Source organism: Pinus tabuliformis, chromosome 4_1 (assembly GCF_031772625.1).
Source record: "Pinus tabuliformis cultivar Carrire ecotype Pingquan chromosome 4_1, CPIR1, whole genome shotgun sequence".
NCBI classification, from domain to species: domain Eukaryota; kingdom Viridiplantae; phylum Streptophyta; class Pinopsida; order Pinales; family Pinaceae; genus Pinus; species Pinus tabuliformis.
Window position 1 is genome coordinate 816,582,640 of NC_142303.1, and position 19,695 is coordinate 816,602,334.

The following is a 19,695-nucleotide window of genomic DNA, read 5'->3' on the forward strand; positions in this document are numbered from 1 at the left end:
AGACTTCAAATTCTTGCCAGTTTTGGAAGAGTTTCGGGAACTGCACTAAGCATTCCAGTGTTGGTGGTCATCCTTAAACCACTGCCCTTTATACCAACATTTCAGAGAGCACATTCAGCCTAGTGTTGCCATGCATTTTTGCACATTTTGTATTACATCTCTCTTCTTGGACTCATACATAACCCTTCGGATTAAGGGGGAGAATGTCGGACACCTAATCCTCAATGGGTTAGTGTGGAAGCCGAATAGTCAAAAAGAGTTCAAAAGACCTTGGGATGTGAAACCCAACGGTCAAATAATGTACTATAAATGTATATCAATTGTTAATAAAAGATGTACTCTCATGTTTTATCTTTCATATTCATGTGCTGCCCATGTGTATTTAACAAAATCCAACACTTAAAATCATTTACAAATATTACATAATACCCGTGCTTGGTCGTGGAGGCTGTCGAGAATGGTCCACACACATCTGAGTGAACTCTTTTAAGGATCTCTTGTGCTCGATTGTCCTTATCACTAAAGGTAGCTTTCGTGTACTTCCCCAATGTACATTCTTCGCGTGTGTCTCTCTACTCTACTATACCCATGGGAAGTCCTGTAGAAATTTGTTGCAAGATCTTCAAAGCTCTGTGGTGCAAATGACCCAATCTTCTATGCCACAACTCACCGATGTCTTGGCTCTGCACCTCCTCTGCTTTTGTGCTCAAAGAAGCACAATCTTTGACATCCAATTTGTAGAGTTTCTTCACCCGAATTCCGATCCACTTCACTTGTCCTGAGGCTATGTGACGAAGGAAAGCCTTTCCTTTGCTACATATGACATCGTAGCCACGGTCTTCCAACATGGCAATTGAAACCAAATTCTTCTTCAAACCCGGAACATACATGACATCTTTTAATGTGAGAGGAGAACCAGACTCCCTCTGAAAGGTAATAGTACCAATGTCGGTCGCCCTATACCTCCCATCATCTTCCATTTCGATGTGCATCTGGAGGTCCTCCTCCAAGTCACTGAAGAATTCTTTGTTGCCATCGTATGGAATGAGGCTCCACTATCCAGATACCACACACTACCCATCATCGATGTCACCATGAAAGCGATGAGGGTGAAATTCAGCTCGAATTGTGAATGAAGAGCTTCACCTACCACTCCTGAGAGCTTTTTGTCGACCTTCTTGTGCGGACACTTTATGACATAGTGTCCTAGCTCGTGACAATGTAAACATTTAATATTCGACATGTCCTTCTTGCTGCCTTGGCTGAAATCTGATTTGGAAAGTGATGACTTTCCTTTCCCTTTCTTCGCCTTTCTAGCTAAGGCACATTTCTCTTCATCATCATGCTTGGATGAGGATCCATCTCTGGTGTTCCACTGAATCTCTTCTTACACCAAGTCGGACCACAAGCTCTCCCACTCTGGTAGCTTCTCCCTCCCATTTACTGAGTCCTGGTAGTTGTGCTAGCTCTTATGAAGGCCTAGAAGTGTTAGGCTAACCAAATCGTCTTCAGCAACTATAACATCGACCCTTCCAAGCTCATTCCGACATTGGGTGAACTTGGTCAAGTACTTTGGTATTATGTCGCCCTTCTCCATCTTGATTTTCCTGAGCTTGTCCTTCAATGCCACCTTCCTGTGGTCATTTTTGTTTTGAAACATGTTTGTCAAGGCCTTCCACATTGCATATGGAGTCTCCTTACCATGGAGGTTCGAGACAACATGATCTCAAACTCCTAGAATAATCCTTCTCGCCTTTGCAACACATTTTCTCCACTCTGCAAGATCTTGAGCATCAGTTGGCTTAGGAATATATTTTTCTATGAATTATTTAAGACTGTTGTCCTCCAACATTGCCTCCATCATGTCCTTCCAAGCAATATCGTTCGAACTACCCTCAAGGGCATATTCGAGTCTCAATCAGTAGAACAACATCCTGCTGTTTCTAAAGTATGATACTACAGATTCGATTTCACCTACAAAAGACAATCTTGTATTCTCCTCTTCTATAGTGATTTCAGCTCTAATCCCATGGAGAAATTCCTTGTAGATTCAAACTACTGGTTGTAATATGCTAAAACAATAGACTTGAATTTACTCTACTCATCAACGAAAACAATTAACGATCGCGAAATCATGAAGCATACAAGAGAAAGAATTCAATCAACACATTACAAAATGATTTCATGTGGAAAGCAACAGCTAAAAACCCCTGCTATATGTACATTGCATTAGTACGAAAATATGAGAAGAATACAATGCTTTGCTTAAGCTCAAGCAAGCTCTTCACCATCTCTATTTGTCTCACAACTTTCTAGACAAACCCAAGCTATTACTTAACCAATTTTCTGCTTGCCCAAGTCTCTATTTCTTTGTGCTATTCCCTTGGGAATTAGCCCCTTATTAATTACAGAAATTCCTCAATAGGAATTGCGCAATCCTCATAGGCCCTTCTCTCACTGCATGCACCACCTATACAATACAAATGATTATATAATTAATAGTACATTGTCCCTAAACTCCAATCTCAACCGAGTCTTTCTCAGATTTGACATACATGTGTTATTTATGAGTGAATCATCAGTTTACTGGTTGATCACTGCAAGCAACACCACACTCCATTGCAGGCAACATCACACTCCATTGCAGGCAACATCACACTCATTCCTCCAACAGTTGGAACTAGTTTAACTAACTTTAACTCAGTTAAACTGAATTAATTAATTACAACTCAAAATAAACTCAATCCGGGTTCTTATAATGTAAGAGACACTCTACATGACTCAAGTTAGACATTCAACTCGAATTAAGTGAGCCAACTAAGTCAAATTAACTTAGTTAACTAATACAAGTTGTCATGAGATGTGGAATTACAATTTTATTCCTAATTTAATTCAAGAAAAAAATTAGATTAGGATTTTCTTGTTGCATTTTCAACAATTATGATCTGTCATTGGCATGGAGGATTGCTTGGATTGACAGTGGTTTTGCCTAGCCTTGCCATTTCCTGGATAACCATGGTGTTGTGGGGTTTATCTTTGTTTTTTGGTTTTTGCTCATGTTCCTTTGGTTGTGGGTTGAGTTACTAGTTCCTGGAGCCTTGGTTGGACAAATGCTCTAGAAGCCCTGTAATAGCGGATTGAGTTACTAGTCCTAGAAGCCAGGTTGGAAGAAACACTCTAGAGCCATGGACAACTTGGATGAAAACTGATCTAATGATGGTTAGTGATCTTTGACTGTGAGGTGGAATCACTAGTTGATGGTTGAGGTGGTTTGGCCTCTGGAAGCACTGGCTTGGTTTTATTGGTTTATTCCATGAAATCCCACATTCATGCTTGAAATATGGCACGTGGGTAATTGGCTGAAAGAGAGAATTGGTTCAACCCAATCTATGGTCGAGTAGTATGTGGAAGTCATTAACTTGGTTGGTTTTGCATATATTAATAAGATCTCTTTACCTCTTACGTTTTATGTATATATGTGCTTGTTATTGTTTGATTTTAATGGTTGTTCTGTCATTGTTAATCTATTGGTTATAAGCATGGTCTTATGACAATCTTGAGTTATAGCTCTCATCATGGTTTTATTAGTAGATTAATGAATAATAAATGAATGAACTAATAGATGATAACGCAACTAATGTGAGAGGGCATCAGACCTTCTTGATAATTATCAGATAAGTATGAAATCCCTATGTTAAAATTGGTTGTTATGCTATGTACATTACATGTTCATGATGTGTTTGACAAAATGTCTGTCATGGTTAGAATGAGTTAGGTTAGGTTCTTGTTCAAGTTTTGCATTAGAGGCCTTTTTTTCTTGTTATTAATCATTCCCGAGAGTTTCATCAAGTTTTGGGCAGACGCTTGAGTCCTAGCCCTAAAAAAGTGGCTCAGAATTCAGGGTCGCTGACACAAAACTGTCTGGAAATGTCTGCAATTGCATGGAGGCCTTGACATGGGAACGACTGGAGGGTTTCAGTCACATGGAGGGCTTGTCATGGGAGCGACTGGGGGTCTAGTTCCGTTAAAGAGCAAGTTAGCTCAGGGGGTTGGGCACCTAGAGTGGTTGGTTAGCCCTTGGGGGTCTTGTAGCTCCTGAGGAAGGTCAGTTTGGTTTTGGTTTGTCGACTCCACTTCCTTAATTGTTCTTGGGGAGTTGAGCCATATCATAGTAACTCTTCGTCACGTATTTACCCCGTGGACCAGTTAGCTTTGTTGAAATATGTAACTAGGTTCAGTCTTCATAATGACGTGTAATCATGATTTTATGTAATTAATGTAAAGAATAAAAATAAAATTATTTTATGCTTGAGACATAGGTTTCATGCTCAAGGAATTTTATTTTTATAGATGAAGCTCCCATTGTGAGTTATTAGGATTGGTCATTAAGTCATAAAGTTAATTGAGTCTTTGTCATGTATAAGAGACCCTTCTTGGGCATGTTACATATGTATTTAAGTCACTGTAAGAGTCAAAAGACCCTCCAAGACCAAGTCCAAGCACTTCTAGCAAGTTGGGCTTCAAATGAAGCAATAAACCTACTCCAAGTTAACATGTCGACCTAGGCTCAAGTCAAGCTAGCCTACAAGCATGAGGAATAAGTCTATATATAGGGCACTCAACTTCATTCAAGATAGACCATCTCACACAAAACAAGTTCAACTACAAGGACGAAGAAGAGTAGATTAAGGTCAAAGGAAGAGCGAAGCAATTACATATATGTTTTGGGCCACTTTTTGTTCACATGTATCTCTATAATAAGATTGAGTTACAATAATCATGGGAGGCTCGAATCAAGGCAAGAAAGAGATCCATATTGAAGGTCGAATTCATAAAGACGCCATCCCTAGACAAGCGAAGGAGAAGGAAAGCTTAAGTAGCCCTAATTCAGTAACACGTGGGAAATTGTAGTCATCTATAGGTAGTTGAAAATTGCGATAAAGGCTAAGAACTTTAGACTTGAGTTGCAGGATCAAGGGTGAAGAAAGAAGGAGAAGTTGCAACATCTACAAGTAAGGGTTGACTTGGTCTTGGAGGGGTTGTTAGTCAAGGGTCTTGGTCTTGGAATTCATCAATTGAAGATTCTATAAGAAGAAGAATTTAGTGGGTTTTCCTCTCAAGCTTGGAGAGGTTTTGGCCCTGGCGAATAGCTTATATCTTGTGTCCTTTATCTCATTATTCTTTATGGTTTGGTAGTTGGTTGATGAAGAAGAGCACATAATAATAATAAAGTAAAGAATAACCTAATTAAGAAAAGTAAAAAGTCTTCACAAGCATATATCATTGTTAGAGAAATCATCTCATCTCTCTACCCTATATTTCTCAACAAGCATGGGTAAGTGTGGGAGGAGGGCATTACATAATTATTGTGAGTTTATAGATTTTATATTGGCCTTGAGACTAACTCGTGAGACTAAAGTTTGAAACATTCCAATCCTTGGCAATTCCATACTAGTTATTCAATGTATGTGGAAGAAAATACCATTGAGTAATTTCACATTACAACCAAGATTCTTATTGCTCAATTAAGAACTAACTCGCATCAACTTCAGTGCGAAATGGGTCGGTGGAAAAGACCTAAAGAAGGTTGGGAAGAACTGGTGTGTACTTTTTGCACTTTTGGGGTAGTGGAATCAGAAAAACATTTCATTATGAAATGTGATGCTTTCAGAGACATTAGAGAGAGTTACAACAATATGTTAACATTGGTTCCTTAACATTGTCTTTTCAGTGAGTGGATTGTTAGAAGATCGGGTCAACTCATCATTAATTTGAGTAATAAAAGGACTGAGTAATATAATGGCATTCATTCTCTTCTATCAATTTTCTCACACATACATTGGGACAGGAACATGATTGCTGATGGACTTTTTAAAGATGGAACAAGGTTGGAACATGGAATCTGGTATGTTTCTAAACAATGAGGGTGTTGTCTCAGACTATACTCATGCTGCATGGCTCTAAATCTGTTTCTATTTTTCCCCTGGTTTACTATTTTTTCATGTATAAAGATATGATAATATATTGACAGACAATCATGATGACTTTTTTATTTTTATTTTTTGAAATAGATGGTTCTTTCTAGAACCTTAAATGAGTACAACAATGTTTTAGGAATGCTCTAAGCATGTGATGTATTATAATTTTGCTTTTACTAATAAAATTATAGACATTTTTCTTTGGAATACACAAAAAAAACATTTAAGCATAAAATTTGTTGTTAAAATAAATCATTAGCGAAAATACTTGTAAGCAATAAAAAAATGCCTGTTATGTACCAATTTATTGGGACTTATTGTGACAAAATAAAACTTATAAGTAATAAAAAAATACCTTGTTATGTACCAATTTTGACTTACTACAGTAAAAATAAAAGTATTTATTAGATTTTTCTATTCATCTTAATGATTCAAAGTATAATATTTTCATTTCCATGTATGGTTAGATGTTTCATATAGTTTGCTAAAGCCATGTGTTTTATCACTTCCAATTCTAGGAATCATTGCAAACCAGAAACCTTCTCTACCAACTTTACATTCTCATCCATACATTCTCATTATAGGCAACTTTTTAAGTGTAAAAATGGCAAGGACAACAATATTGGCAACTGTTGCAAGTCTCTGGTAGCGTGTATCAACGTGTCACATTACGGATTTGTTGGACTGTCAACTAGTCACATTACAGATTTGTGGACTGTCGACGGTTTATAGAATTGCAGATGTATGCATAGCTGCTGTGTAGTTTTTTCCATGCAACGTTATGTGCTTTGTCTAAGCAAAATATACGTGTCAATATACAATTTAGCGACGTTTTATACTCCATTTTTCGCAGTTAATAACATTCTAACTTCAAAGCAAAATTGAACCGATATTTTTGTTAATCTGGCAATTAGTCTATTTCTTTGAGAACGAATATAATTGTCATTTTGTGATGCATATTTTGACATATATTGTATAAGGAAACTTGGTTGCCAACATTTCACCATATTCCTTTGCGTCCTTATTCCTCGTGTACATCACGGGGCTTGTGACTCGGGCTTCTGGTGTATCTCCATGGAAAGTGCATTAACGGAAACAATAAAACAGATATTGAAAATAATGTCAAATATTTCTGATTGATAGGCAATCATGATCAGTAAGACCACTCACTACGTGTACAAATTGTATTAGGCACACCTCTACATTACGAAAACCCTATACAGTATGTTTCAAGGTCCAGGAAAAAAAATGAGAATAAATTAGGTAAGCACTTTCGTTCATCGTAAACATTCGTAGGAAACTGCAAACTACACCTCTAGGTTTCTGTTAATAGCTTTGAAAGCATTACAATTCAGAGCATATAATCTCTGCCACGTAAAAGACAAAATAGTGTTCTGAGCAAGAAGCTTAATCGAATGTAAAATAATAAAATACATAAAACATAATCATAAGTGACAATACGCCTCTGCTTCTGGACATCTAATTAGTAATGCTGTATAACTGAACTACTCGTACTCAACCAAGTTGATGGCACAGCCTTTGTCAGCACCATCTGAGGACTGAATTTGATTTCCTAAAACAGGAAGTACATTAGTAAATCATTCTAGACAGCAATCGGCTGTGCCTGTAATGGCTGATAAACATGCTCGGCAACCTGCAATAAAAGAACCCAACGGTATAAATATATGGGTCCATGAACTTGCTCTCGCTAAAATATCTAGTTCATGTTGAAGAATGTAACTAGGTTAGCTCTTCATAATTATACGAAGTCAAAAGAAAGCAAAAATAAATTTTATTAATTGAATTGACTTGTTAAAGCATGATTTCATGATTGGGACAATTGTCTTAACTCAAGCCTCCATTGTAGGCTCTAGGTTATTCTCAAAGTCAATTTTTCACCCCTGTGAGCATCATCCGATGCAATGAGTGCTAAGTGGACTATTCAAAAATCATGAGAAATTAGTCAGTTACGACTACCTCTCATGGAAATGGTCATAGATGAATGACTTAATGCAGTTGAATCCCAAAAAATGATATCTAATATAATGCACTGTGAAAACCCCAATACTTAAAGTCAATTTTTGTTTGGTCAAAGACTCCATCAAAGTCTCCTTGTTGTCAAATAAATCATCATCAAGTCAGCCTAAAGACACTTCTCTTCAAAAGACTCACGTCGGCTCATTTATAATGGACAAACAACTATATATATAAGCATAAGGACTTCGCTCATGTCAGGATTTCAGAGAGAAAGTTTCGGTACTATTACAGTGAGACAGTTCAGATCTTTTCTAGAGAATGGGTTCATAGAATTTCGGTGAAGACACAGTATAATGAAGAGATGACTTCGCTGTAAATTGCAGAGATGATTTCGCTGCAGTGACAAGGTTTTGGTGCTGCCACAGTGACAAGGTCTCGATGCTAGAACAGGGAAGATGATTTCGTTGCTATCACATTGATAAGGACTCAGTGCTCACACAATGACATGGATGACAAACTGAAGAAGATCAAACAAGGATGACTTGATGGAAGAAGTCTCTAGTCTAGGTTGTGAGGGTCTTGGTTATCTCATCTTGTTTTGAATCTACTGAAGAAAGAATTCTTGACCGGGTTTTCCCCTAGAGTGGGGTTTTTCCCTGGCTGCATGCCTACATCTTGTGTCCTCTTCTATTTGTTGATTGGCATTAGTCTTGATGATAATGAAAAGATAAATTGAATGAAAGAATAATAATAATAAACCATCACAAGATAATGTCATAATAAGAGAAATCAATTAACTTGCCACCTCCTTGGATTTCTCAACAATTCATAGTCCCAATAAACAGAATCTATCCTGTTAACATCAATTCAAATCAATAATTTGCAAAATCTTCTCGTCTCATGTATCAGGCAATGGTATCCCCAAAGCCCTCAAGGACATGCTATCGTTGAGTAATGCATGGATAAAGGTTATATCAATGTCGTTAGACTGAATCTAACATTATTCTATGAAAATTGTACCAGAGGCACTCTGGCTAAATAAATCCAAGCATGCAACTGAACAGGACAAATGCAGCTCAGAAATTAAGTCTTTTTCTAAAATCCCAAATTACATAAGATTGTGTGTGGATGCATGGCAAATAACTGTCATGATACATAGTACGGTGTATGATATGAGGTAAAATTGGTTTTGGGGGGAAAACTATAGGGCAAAGGATAGCTGGATTAGTTAATCAAGGTGGAGGGAGTGAGTTTACAATGTTTTGTAACAGGGTATTTTCATTGAATTCGATTACTTCTATTACTCTTCTCTAAAAATCCACTGTATGTCAAGTACATCCAACAGTTTATAACTACAACTCTACCAATGGTTTAATATATCCTACGCAATCTAGTTGTGGTGCATGTCAAGATGATTGTACTTTCTTCTCTGGGGATAAATAAGGAATGAGATATCACATCATTCAAATGAACCCCATTGATATTCCATAAATCCATGCCCATACAGTGTGCAATATCAATAGATGTCAAAAAATGATCAAAATGGGGAGCTGGAAGCATCCATCTTATAAGATATGCTGTAAGAGGCTTGTAACTGTCACTAGCAGAGTAAAACCTCGAAATGATTATTATTTTTTATGCCCTACCAGCATCAGTGGATGGCCAGTAAGTGTCAAAGGCTGCTCTAGATGGGCTAATTTGTCCTCCTTTAGCTCTGTCTGTCACTTACAGTCAATCAGAAGAAAATATAGTAAAAAATTACTTTAATTGCCTTGGAAGTTTATTTCTATGCTTAAAAATATTAGAGATAAGCCTTTCTAAAACTTCATTGTTTTGATGAGTTAAAAAGTTAGGAAGTTTCGTGTTACATATATTTTGAAATTGAGATCTAATGTGGGCATTAGATATATATATATCTATATACATATATATATATATATATGGAAAACTTGCATGGAAATTCAAGGCATGGTTTCCTATGGCATCCCTAGTAAGCCAATTAGCATAGATTAGTGCCCCTCATCAAGGCAGATTCAAACCAAGCAATCATTGGCGCGAAACTGGCCAATTGCCACAACATTAGCGACAACCAATTGAGCTAGCCCCTTGCAGTAAAAGATGCTTGGATCATCTCATCCCACCATCAAGCACTTAACCAAGAGTGAGATCACAAGTACCTTTCCAGCCTCAATTAGAGCACTAGGGGCCAACATGTCATAGGCAGGTTTTGACACTAGGTGGGGTGGATAAGAACTTCTCATTTTAACTAGCAAAGCTAGACCTAATTGACAATATCGATGTTATCATAACTGGACCAGTCATCAAACTGGTAAACCCCCGGACAGGGAATCAGTTAGAACTGGACTGAAACCGGTAAAAAAATTGGAACAAAACACCAGTGAACCAAAAACATATATAATATTCAAATTTTAAAGACAAACATATATAATCATGTGCATCCATATGAATCCAAACCACTTATACACAAATAAGCAAAAGTTCTCATTTATATAGCATGTAACGGTGCACATAACCAAAATAACACGAAGTGCAATTAATCTCTGAACCAAAAATACATCAACAAACAGGCCCTAGATGGCCTCTAGAATCCAAAAAAAATCGTGCTACAACCAATGTTATTAGCATCAGACCTGTCATTGAACCAGTAGAGCTCTTGGACTGAGAACTAGTAAAAAGCTGGCCTAAAAGACTGATCAACCAAAAACATAAAATATTCAAAATTTAAAGAAAAACATTTATATTCATGTGCATCCATATGAATCCAAACCATTTATACACAACTAAGCAAAAGTTCTCATTTATATAGCATGTAAGGGTGCACATAAGCAAAATAACATCGAGTGCAATCCCTCTTTGAACGGGCCCTAGATGGCCTCTAGCATCCAAAAAAAATCGTACTACAACAAATACCTACATATCATCAAAATCTTTGCCTATATTGGGATCTTCGTCATCAATATCACCCTCCAAGCAGTAAATAAGATAGAAAATGCTTAACATGTCAATTCAAGATTTTGTTTGAGTTATGAGCATATTTATTGTAGGATCATGATAGAGGATTTCAACAATCAATGCCACTAACATCAAGGTACATATAGCGATTAGTGCTCTTGATTAAATTCTATTTCCATACCCCCATACAACAAAATCCAATGGAAACATTGCAATCCCCCCAATTCTGAAATCCCAAGAAACTATTAAGTCTACTAGATTTTGAGTGGGATCTAAAATTCTACCTTCTCCATATGAAATCCAATGAGTTTGGAACCACTCTAAAACATCTCGAGTCAATTCATGGTAAGAATTTAGCATTACCATTAATTGCATAGCATTAGTAGGGGAATATGGTCAAATACTAGGCTTCCCTAGTCATAAGTCAATGATAGCATTGTACAAAACCGACCGATTCGGTACTGAACCAACTGGTTCAATGAAAAAAGGCCGATTTGGTACAAGAATCAACTAGTTCAATATTGAACCGGGAAAAAACGATCTGGTTCACCGATCCAAACTAGTTTTGCCCTCCAACGGGCTGGATGAGCCAGTTCTGATTGGTTTGGTCTAGTTCTGATAACATTGGACTATATAGATATATATAACCTAGTTACATGGGAACTACCCTTGGGAGTTGGAGAACCCATTCCCATCATGTCCTAAGTTCTAAGGGCTATGGAACTTATAGGAAACATTCCAAGAGCTTTGGGAGTAGTTCTACAAGCTTTGGGATCTTGGCTAGACGTTTTGGGTAAGAAGCAAGTCACTCCCAACGTTATTCCCATGATGTTTCGTGCATCGCTGACTCCTTGGGGCTAGGTTATTGTTGAAATTTGGGTAGCTCGGAAGGTATTTCTGAGTGGAGAAAAGTTAAAACCCATAAAAAATAAGTTGGTTGGGCAAGTTACCCATGCAGTTGGGGTTTTGACCCAAAGTAGTGGGCTTGGACCAAAGTTAAATAATTGTTTATTCTAATTTGTGTTTGAGTTGTTAAGTGACGGCTTCTTCATGGACAAGGAAAACCCCCAAGTCACTCACACAAAAAGTATAAATAGAGGCCAAAAGAGAGGCCTCGACACACAAGCGAAACGACTCATTTGTGAGCAAGAGCTTTTGCCAAGCAGAGGAGCCACAACAAGTCTAAGAGAAGGCCGAGTTAGGGGTTTTTTGAAAGGTTACTTGGGAGTGGGAGTGAAAAAGGGAGCATTAGTGGGAGCGGCATTTTCAGAAGCCCCTGATTTGGGAGCGAATTTTTATATACTATATATTTTTTAATATTTTGATGCATATATGTCAACAAAAGCATGTAGAATGATGAATTAGATATAAAAAGCATAAAAACATAGATTGAACCATATAACATCAATCATCTACAAGTTATAATCTTCATCAACCACGTCCACAAGTTAGTAACATACAACATATTGATACTCATGATTCATCCATCTTAGAGTTTCAAGCTTTCAAAATTGAATATATAACATTTATCATCATTGATCACCAAAGTTGTACTTGTAAGCTAAGTGTAATCATTACAACAAAGAATATCTAAGATGAAACGAAATGTTATAAAATGAAATGAAATGAAACAACTTTCAATTTTCACGAAGCATCATATTCATAATTCATTACCAATGAGTTATAATTGCCAACTTCAAACTTAAATTGTCATATATTGTTTGCAAAAAATATCATAATAGATATGAAAGAGTCAACAATTATAAAAACTACTAGAAACTAGAAAAGACAAGTAAATCTATTATCTATTGCTAATGCTTGGGCCTCTTTCCTCCACGAGAAATGTCTAATTTTTGAGTCTTGTTCGAAAATCAAGATCTTTGTCATTAATATCACCCTCTAAGCATTAACATAAGATAGAAAAAACATAGCAAGTCAAGTCAAGATTTTGTTTGAGTGATGGATACATTTTTAGTAGGGTCGTGATAGAGGAGTTCGACAACCAATGTCACTAACATCAAGGTACATAGAGGGATTGGTGCTCTTGATTAAAAACGAGTTCCATACCCTAATACATGACAAAATCCAATGGAAACATTGCAATCCCCCCAATCCTAAAATCCTGATAATGTTAAAAATTTAAGTAAAAGGATGAAAACTGACATTCTCCTTAATCTTCATTTTCATCCTTTTACTTTAAGAATTTAACATTACCATGAATCACATATCAATGCTAGGGCCATAAGCTTGATCATTAGGCTTCCCCACTAAAAAATTATTTGTTTCTTTGAAAAAAAATAGCATTTGGAATGTTACAACAAAAAAAAAAGTTTGCAAAAAAGGCTAGGGAGCGAAAATTTCACTCCTTCGGGAGTGCGCTCTAGGAGCGGGTTTGAGGGGGGGGGAGCCGCTCCCCTGCAACCCTGGTTTTTGGTTCTGCTCAAGAAGTCTATTTGAAGGCCTACTAGCCCATCCTAGAGGAAGTCAAGGGGTCTGTGCTCAAAGCAAGGGTTGACCTATGATTTCTAGGAGAGGTCCAAACCCTAGAAAAGTGTTGGACTATCTCTAGCCTAAGTTGTTGCTAGAAGTAAGACAACCCTAGTCTTTTCCACAACAAGGAAGAGACCATCCAAGGTTTGCTAGGGTGGATAGAGATCAAACAAAGAGGATCAAGGGCTTGAGAAGCTTGGAAAAGGCTGACAGTGAGACAGAAAGGGCTCATGAAGGTGATCTGCAGGTCTAAGGGAATAGGCCAAGTTCAGTGTAGGGATGTTGTAGTAGCAACCTGTGGGAAAGGGAGAATCCCAAGGGTTTCAAGGAGCATCCGCAAGTGGTTGTGGGGAGTATGAACCCTGTGAAATCGTCAGATTGTGGTCTAGTGAAGGCCACAACCAGTAGGGTACCCGCAGTGACAATTTGATGAGGTCGAAGGTCTGATTTGGCTTGTACATAAGGGTAATGACATGAGTTGAGAATGCCGAGGACATGAAGAAAGGTGGTAAGGGTGCTAGAGGTTGTCTTGGGGTAGACCGAGGCCTACTAGTGTGCAACCAAGGCCCAGATCGATTGGACGAAGATCAAGGAAGAAGCCAAGGGCAGTCAGGGAGTTGGCAGAGCCTAATAAACGACAGAATAATGGTCAAAAGGAGTTGGCCATGTGCAAAAGAAGTCTGTAGCATCAAAGGAGGGATAGCTACAACATGCAATTAGACAATGATCTAAAGGTAGTTGATCCTTGATTGTAGATTGGAGGCAAAGGACATTTGAGGGATGGTGGACAAAGGGGATAGAAAGGGCTGAAGGCAAAGCACTGCTACAACAAGCAAGTCAAGATTTGTCTCTATATTTTATTGGGAAAGTTGAAGATCTAAAGGATCAGATTTCAAGCCCTAGATCAGTTAAAGGAAAGACTGTGCATTTTATTGTATACTATGTATACTAGTTTGTATTAGGGTTCCTGAAGGGCCATGATCCCTAGTACGGGAGCCCTGCTGTTTTCTTATTGATAGACTAATGAGAAACGATATTTGGGCCAACATTCTTGTGTATTATTGCTGATCACTACTGTTATTTCTGCTATGCAAAGTTGTTTTGGTTGAACATTGCTAGTGTGTTTGTGTGCTAAGTCTAGCCATAAACCTGACCTAGGGCGTAAGGAAAATTCAACATGGAATCAAAGCTACTTTGAAGGGATAGTTGAATCAGAGTGTGCACATGAAGCAACTTAAGAGGGAACTCTGAAACTACTAGACATGGAGTGGAAGGTTCAATCAAGAAGGTGCTTTAGGATGGACGAGATAGCTCCGTGTGGATGGCAGGTTGATCGTGAGTTAGTATCTTCATTGGGTTGTGGAGTTGCACATCCGACATCGGAGCCATGTGCACATGAGGTATTTGGCCCAAGAGGATGAGAACTCACGTAAAGTCGAGTTGCAGTGGTCTAGAGTGGATTAGACCCAGTGTTCAATCGTAGCTTGGGATTGACTTTGGAAGGACACAAGTTTAGTAGTAGCACTTTCCGGGAGGGAATGCAGAGCGAGTAGTGGAGGTTATGTACGCTCAGAGGGAATCTAGCTTCAAAGGGAGACTATGTAGGGACGTCAGCCGCCCAATGGAAGTGTAAACCTTCAGGTTCAAGAGAGAGAGTGGAGTTTTCAACCCATGCAAGTACAATCACAAACCGTACGAGAAGACTCATGGTGGTGCAAGGAAAATCGTAGCCCATGCGAGGACATTTATGGAGCACGCAAGGAAAAGTCATGCTGCATGCAAGGACAATCATGCACCATGTAAGATTGTGGGCACGCAAGGAAAGTCATGACTCATGGGAGGGTAGTCATGGGTATGCAAGGAAAGTCACGGAGATGGAGATTTCAAGGTGTGATGGAAATATCTTCCTCAGTAAGAGGGAGTGTTGAAATTTGGGTAGCTTGGAAGGTATTTTTGAGTGGAGAAAACCCACCAAAATTAAGTTGGTTGAGCAAGTTACCCAAACAGTTGGGGTTTTGATCGAAAGTAGCAGGCTTGAAACTCAAGTTAAATAATTGTTTATTCTAATTTGTGTTTGAGTTGTTAAATGAAGGTTTCTTGATGGACATGGAAAACCCCCAAGTAACTCACATAGAAAGTATAAATAAGAGGCCAAAGGAGAGGCCTAAACACACAAGTGGAAGGACTCATCTGTGGGCAAGAACTTCTACCAAGCAGAGGAGCCACAACAAGTCTAAGAGAAGGCCAAGTTAGGGGTTTAGGTTCTAGTGAAGAAGTCTGTTTGGAGGCCGAGTAGACCATCCTAGAGGAAGCCAAGGGATCTGTGATCAAAGCAAGGGTTGATCTGTGATTTCTAGGAGAGGTCCAAGCCCTAGAAAAGGGTTGGACTATGCCTAGCCTAAAATGCAATGTTGAAATTTGGTACCGGAGGACAGGTGGTTCCCTTAGGCTTTGATCTTTGGCCTAGGGAAAAGTGTCCAAAAGAATTTAATTTTTCTCCTAAAGTGACTTTATAATTTTATAAAGTTAAATCTAATTTAAAAGTGACTTTAAGTGATAAAGTTATTAAGTCTAATTTTAAAGTGACTTTTATAAAGTCAATGAAAAATTAGAAAAGAAAAGTGACTTTGGAAATAAATGACTAAGTGGGTCTTTATTAAAGTGGGGTGAATTAAAAAAATAGAAAGTGAGATTTAAATGAGCATTCAATCTCAACCATTGATCTAAATCTATTTCAGCCATTGGATTTAGAGATCACCCAAAAGTCACTTGGATCATCCAAAAGTCACTTGGAGTTATATTAAAGGAGGAAAAGGAGGAAAAGGTCATTCATTCTTTCATGAGCAGATTGGGAGAAGGAGAGCAAGAGAGCAAGAGAGATTTCTGAGCAGGAAGGAGAAGGAGACAGCAGCTTGGCACACATTCCAAGGCAGCAGTTGAGCAGATTTGTACAGCTGATTCAGCACATAGTGAACGGCAGATTTTTGCACAAAAATCGAGGAGCAGTTTGCTGATTTTTCTGCACACTAAACGGAGGTCGTACAACATTTATTGCTGTCCTGTTTGCTGTAATTTCCAGATTGCTGTGAGGCACGAGAAAGGAGATAAGTTGTAAATTTGCTTGCTGATTTTTTGCTGAATAATTCTCACTGTAAAAAGACAATTTTCAGAAATAAAGAAGAGCTCTCAAACTGGTTTTCCCCAAGAGTTGTAGGGGGTTTTTCTAGGGTCAAGTTGACCAAAAATATCAGTGTTTTAATGTGTTTTAATGGCTGTTTTTAATTGCTGATTTTTAATTCTGCAATTTCCAGCATTCTGAAAAATTTCCAGAATTTGTGTTTTCAGCAATATTTATTTTTTTCAGTCTGTTAAATGTATGGTTATGGGAATGGGCATTTAACTACATGGGAGAAATAAGGAGAAACTGAAAACCGGGGTGGGAAAACAGAAATTTTTACATGGTATCAGAAGTTGAGTGCTGAAGGGCAGTTTGGGACAGCAAAATGAAAAATTACAGTTGCTGATTTTTCACTCAAAAAATTCCAGCAAGCTGATTTTTTCATAAACAGCAGTTTTATCTTTACTACAGCAGTGCTATTTTTCAGTTTTAGGACAGCAGGATGTCATTGGGATTGAGGGTGGAGGATAGGCTGGATGGGCATATAAATTACAGCGTTTGGAAGGAGAGAATGCAGAGTATCTTTGAGGAGGCAGAAGTCTGGGATATCATGGTGCATACCGCACAGAACCCTGTTGTTGTGCCCACTGATGTTACTCAGTTGGCTGAGTATAAAAAGAAGAACAATAAGGGTAAGAGGCTGATTCTAGACGGAATCAAAGACCATTGCATTCCTCATGTGAGAGGAAAGAGCAATGCCCATGAGATGTGGACAGCATTGTCCAATCTCTACCAGAGTACTAATGAGAACCGGAAGATGGTCCTGAAGGAGAAGCTGAAGAACATTAAGATGGGTAATGATAGTGCAGCTGGATATCTCACAAAGATTACCAATGTGAGAGATGAGTTGGCAGCGATTGGAGAGGCCATTCCATCCACTGAGTTGGTGCGTATTGCAGTGAATGGCCTCCCCCGTTCATGGTTGAACTTTGCTGATGGGGTTTGTGAACGTGAGACCCTTCCCACATGGGAGAGGTTTTGGGATGATTGCATTCAGACAGAGATCAGGAAAGGACAGCTTGGGGCAGCCAAGCCAGTTGAGCAGGATGAGGATGTAGCACTGGTGGCAGGAGGCAAGAAAGGCAAAGGGAAGAAGCAGGCTTCCACAAGCAGTGGTGGGGACAAAGGCAAAGGTAAAGGTAAACCGGGGAACACACAGAAGGACTATTCCAAGGTGAAGTGTTGGAATTGTCAAAAGATGGGACACTATGCAGTTGTGTGTCCGGAGAAGAAGAAGAAGAAGGGAAAGAACCAGGACGTGGCAGCTTCAGCTGAGATTGAGGACTTTGCAGGTCGTTTTGATCGGGAGTTTGCGTTCACTACATGTGAGTCCTCTAGTGCAGGATCACCTGCCACACAGGTTCAGAGGGAGCATGCTTTTCCCTCGATTAGCGGAGCATCTACAGGTATTTGGTATGTGGACAGTGGGGCTTCACGTCACATGACAGGAGTCCGTGAGTACTTCTCAGAGCTTTCAGAGAGTGGCACTGATATTGAGGTAGTACTCGGTGATGACAGAGTTGTTAGAGCAGTCGGGGTGGGGACAGTGACATTTCAGAGGGAGTCCAAACCTCCCTTGAAGGTGTCAGAGGTTCTTTATGTGCCAGGGATGAGGAAGAACCTCATATCCGTCTCAGCTTTGGAGGATAGAGGATATGACGTACTGTTCAGGGGAGGACAGGTGTTGATGTATCCCAGGGACACTCCAGCTGATTCAGCTAGAGTGATAGGTGTACGCCATGCAAAGGTGTACAAGTTTGCATTTCAGCCCCTTTTGGCATTGAGCAGTAGTACCGACAGCAGAGCTAGCAGTTCTGAGCTGTGTGAGATTTGGCACCGCAGGATGGGACATATGTATCATGGAGCCTTGAGGACATTGCGGGAGATCACTACAGGTGTGCCAGATTTCAGTACTGATCACTTTGATACTTGCAGAGGTTGTGCGATGGGCAAATTTGCCAAATCCCCTTTTCCCAGCAGTGACAGCAGAGCGACGGGGATACTTGATTTGATTCATTCCGATGTGAGCGGTCGGATGTCTCATGTTTCCTTGAGTGGGTATGAGTACTATGTTTTATTCATTGATGATCACTCCAGGAGGACCTGCATTTATTTCTTGAAGACCAAGAGTGAGGTCTTCAAGCGGTTTCAGGAGTTCAGAGCTCTTGTGGAGACACAGACAGGCCGAAAGATCAAGTCCTTGAGGTCGGACAATGGAGGAGAGTACACCCTTGGAGAGTTTGTTGACTATTGTGCGGAGGCAGGCATTAGGAGGGAGTTCACTGTTCCTTACAACCCCCAGCAAAACGGGGTTGCGGAGAGGAAGAACAGATCCATCATAGAGGCTGCCAAAGCTATGTTACATGATCAGGGGTTGCCATTGTTCTTGTGGGCAGAGGCCTGCAACACAGCTGTTTACTTGCAGAACAGGAGTCCGCATCGTGCCTTGGGGCACATGACTCCGGAGGAGGCTTTCTCTGGGAAGAAGCCTGATCTTGGTCATCTTCATATCTTTGGATGCATTACATACTCCTATATACCCAAGGAGAAGAGGACCAAACTAGAGCCCACCGCAGAGAAGGGTATCTTTGTGGGCTACAGTGAGACCTCAAAGGCCTTTCGGATTTACATTCCTGCACAGAGGAGAGTTGTTGTCAGACGGGATGTGAAGTTCGAGGAGGACAGGGCCTTTAGGAGGTCACGGGAGTTAGAGTATCTGGATCAGCCAGACCCTCAGCAGCAGTTGAGTCAGTCGCAGGGATCCAGTGGGCAGGGATCAGGAGGATCCGGAGGTACATCTATGAGGATGTCAGGTCCGTCAGTGAGCAGTGGCTCATCGAGCCAGAGGGGTGGTGCTCCGGGCAGCATGCAGAGCAGTTCACAGAGCAGTTCACTAGGGAGTCCACTGATGGACAGTTCACACGGTACCTCAGCTTCTACAGGTTCAGGTGCAGGCAGGAGGACAGCAGACAGACAGTCAGGAGTTCAGGCTACTGATGATGATGAGGAGGAGGAGTTTCATTCTCCGGTGGAAGAAGTGCGCTCAGGGAAGAGGAAGCCCAAGTGGCTTCAGGACACCTTGAGAGATGCCACATCTGT

The 19,695-nt window shown here is 39.6% G+C and overlaps 1 protein-coding gene across 1 annotated transcript in view; it reads right to left on the reverse strand.

The window, feature by feature from the left end:
• Nucleotides 1-7,088: 7,088 nt before the first annotated feature.
• Nucleotides 7,089-19,695, reverse strand: part of LOC149178737 (dihydrolipoyl dehydrogenase 2, chloroplastic-like) — a 174,536-nt gene continuing 161,929 nt past the window's right edge. Inside the window, exon 14 of the mRNA XM_089422222.1 lies at nucleotides 7,089-7,632. Coding sequence (XP_089278348.1) covers nucleotides 7,582-7,632 — 51 coding nt within the window. The 3' untranslated portion in view covers nucleotides 7,089-7,581. The remainder of the gene's footprint in view (nucleotides 7,633-19,695) is intronic.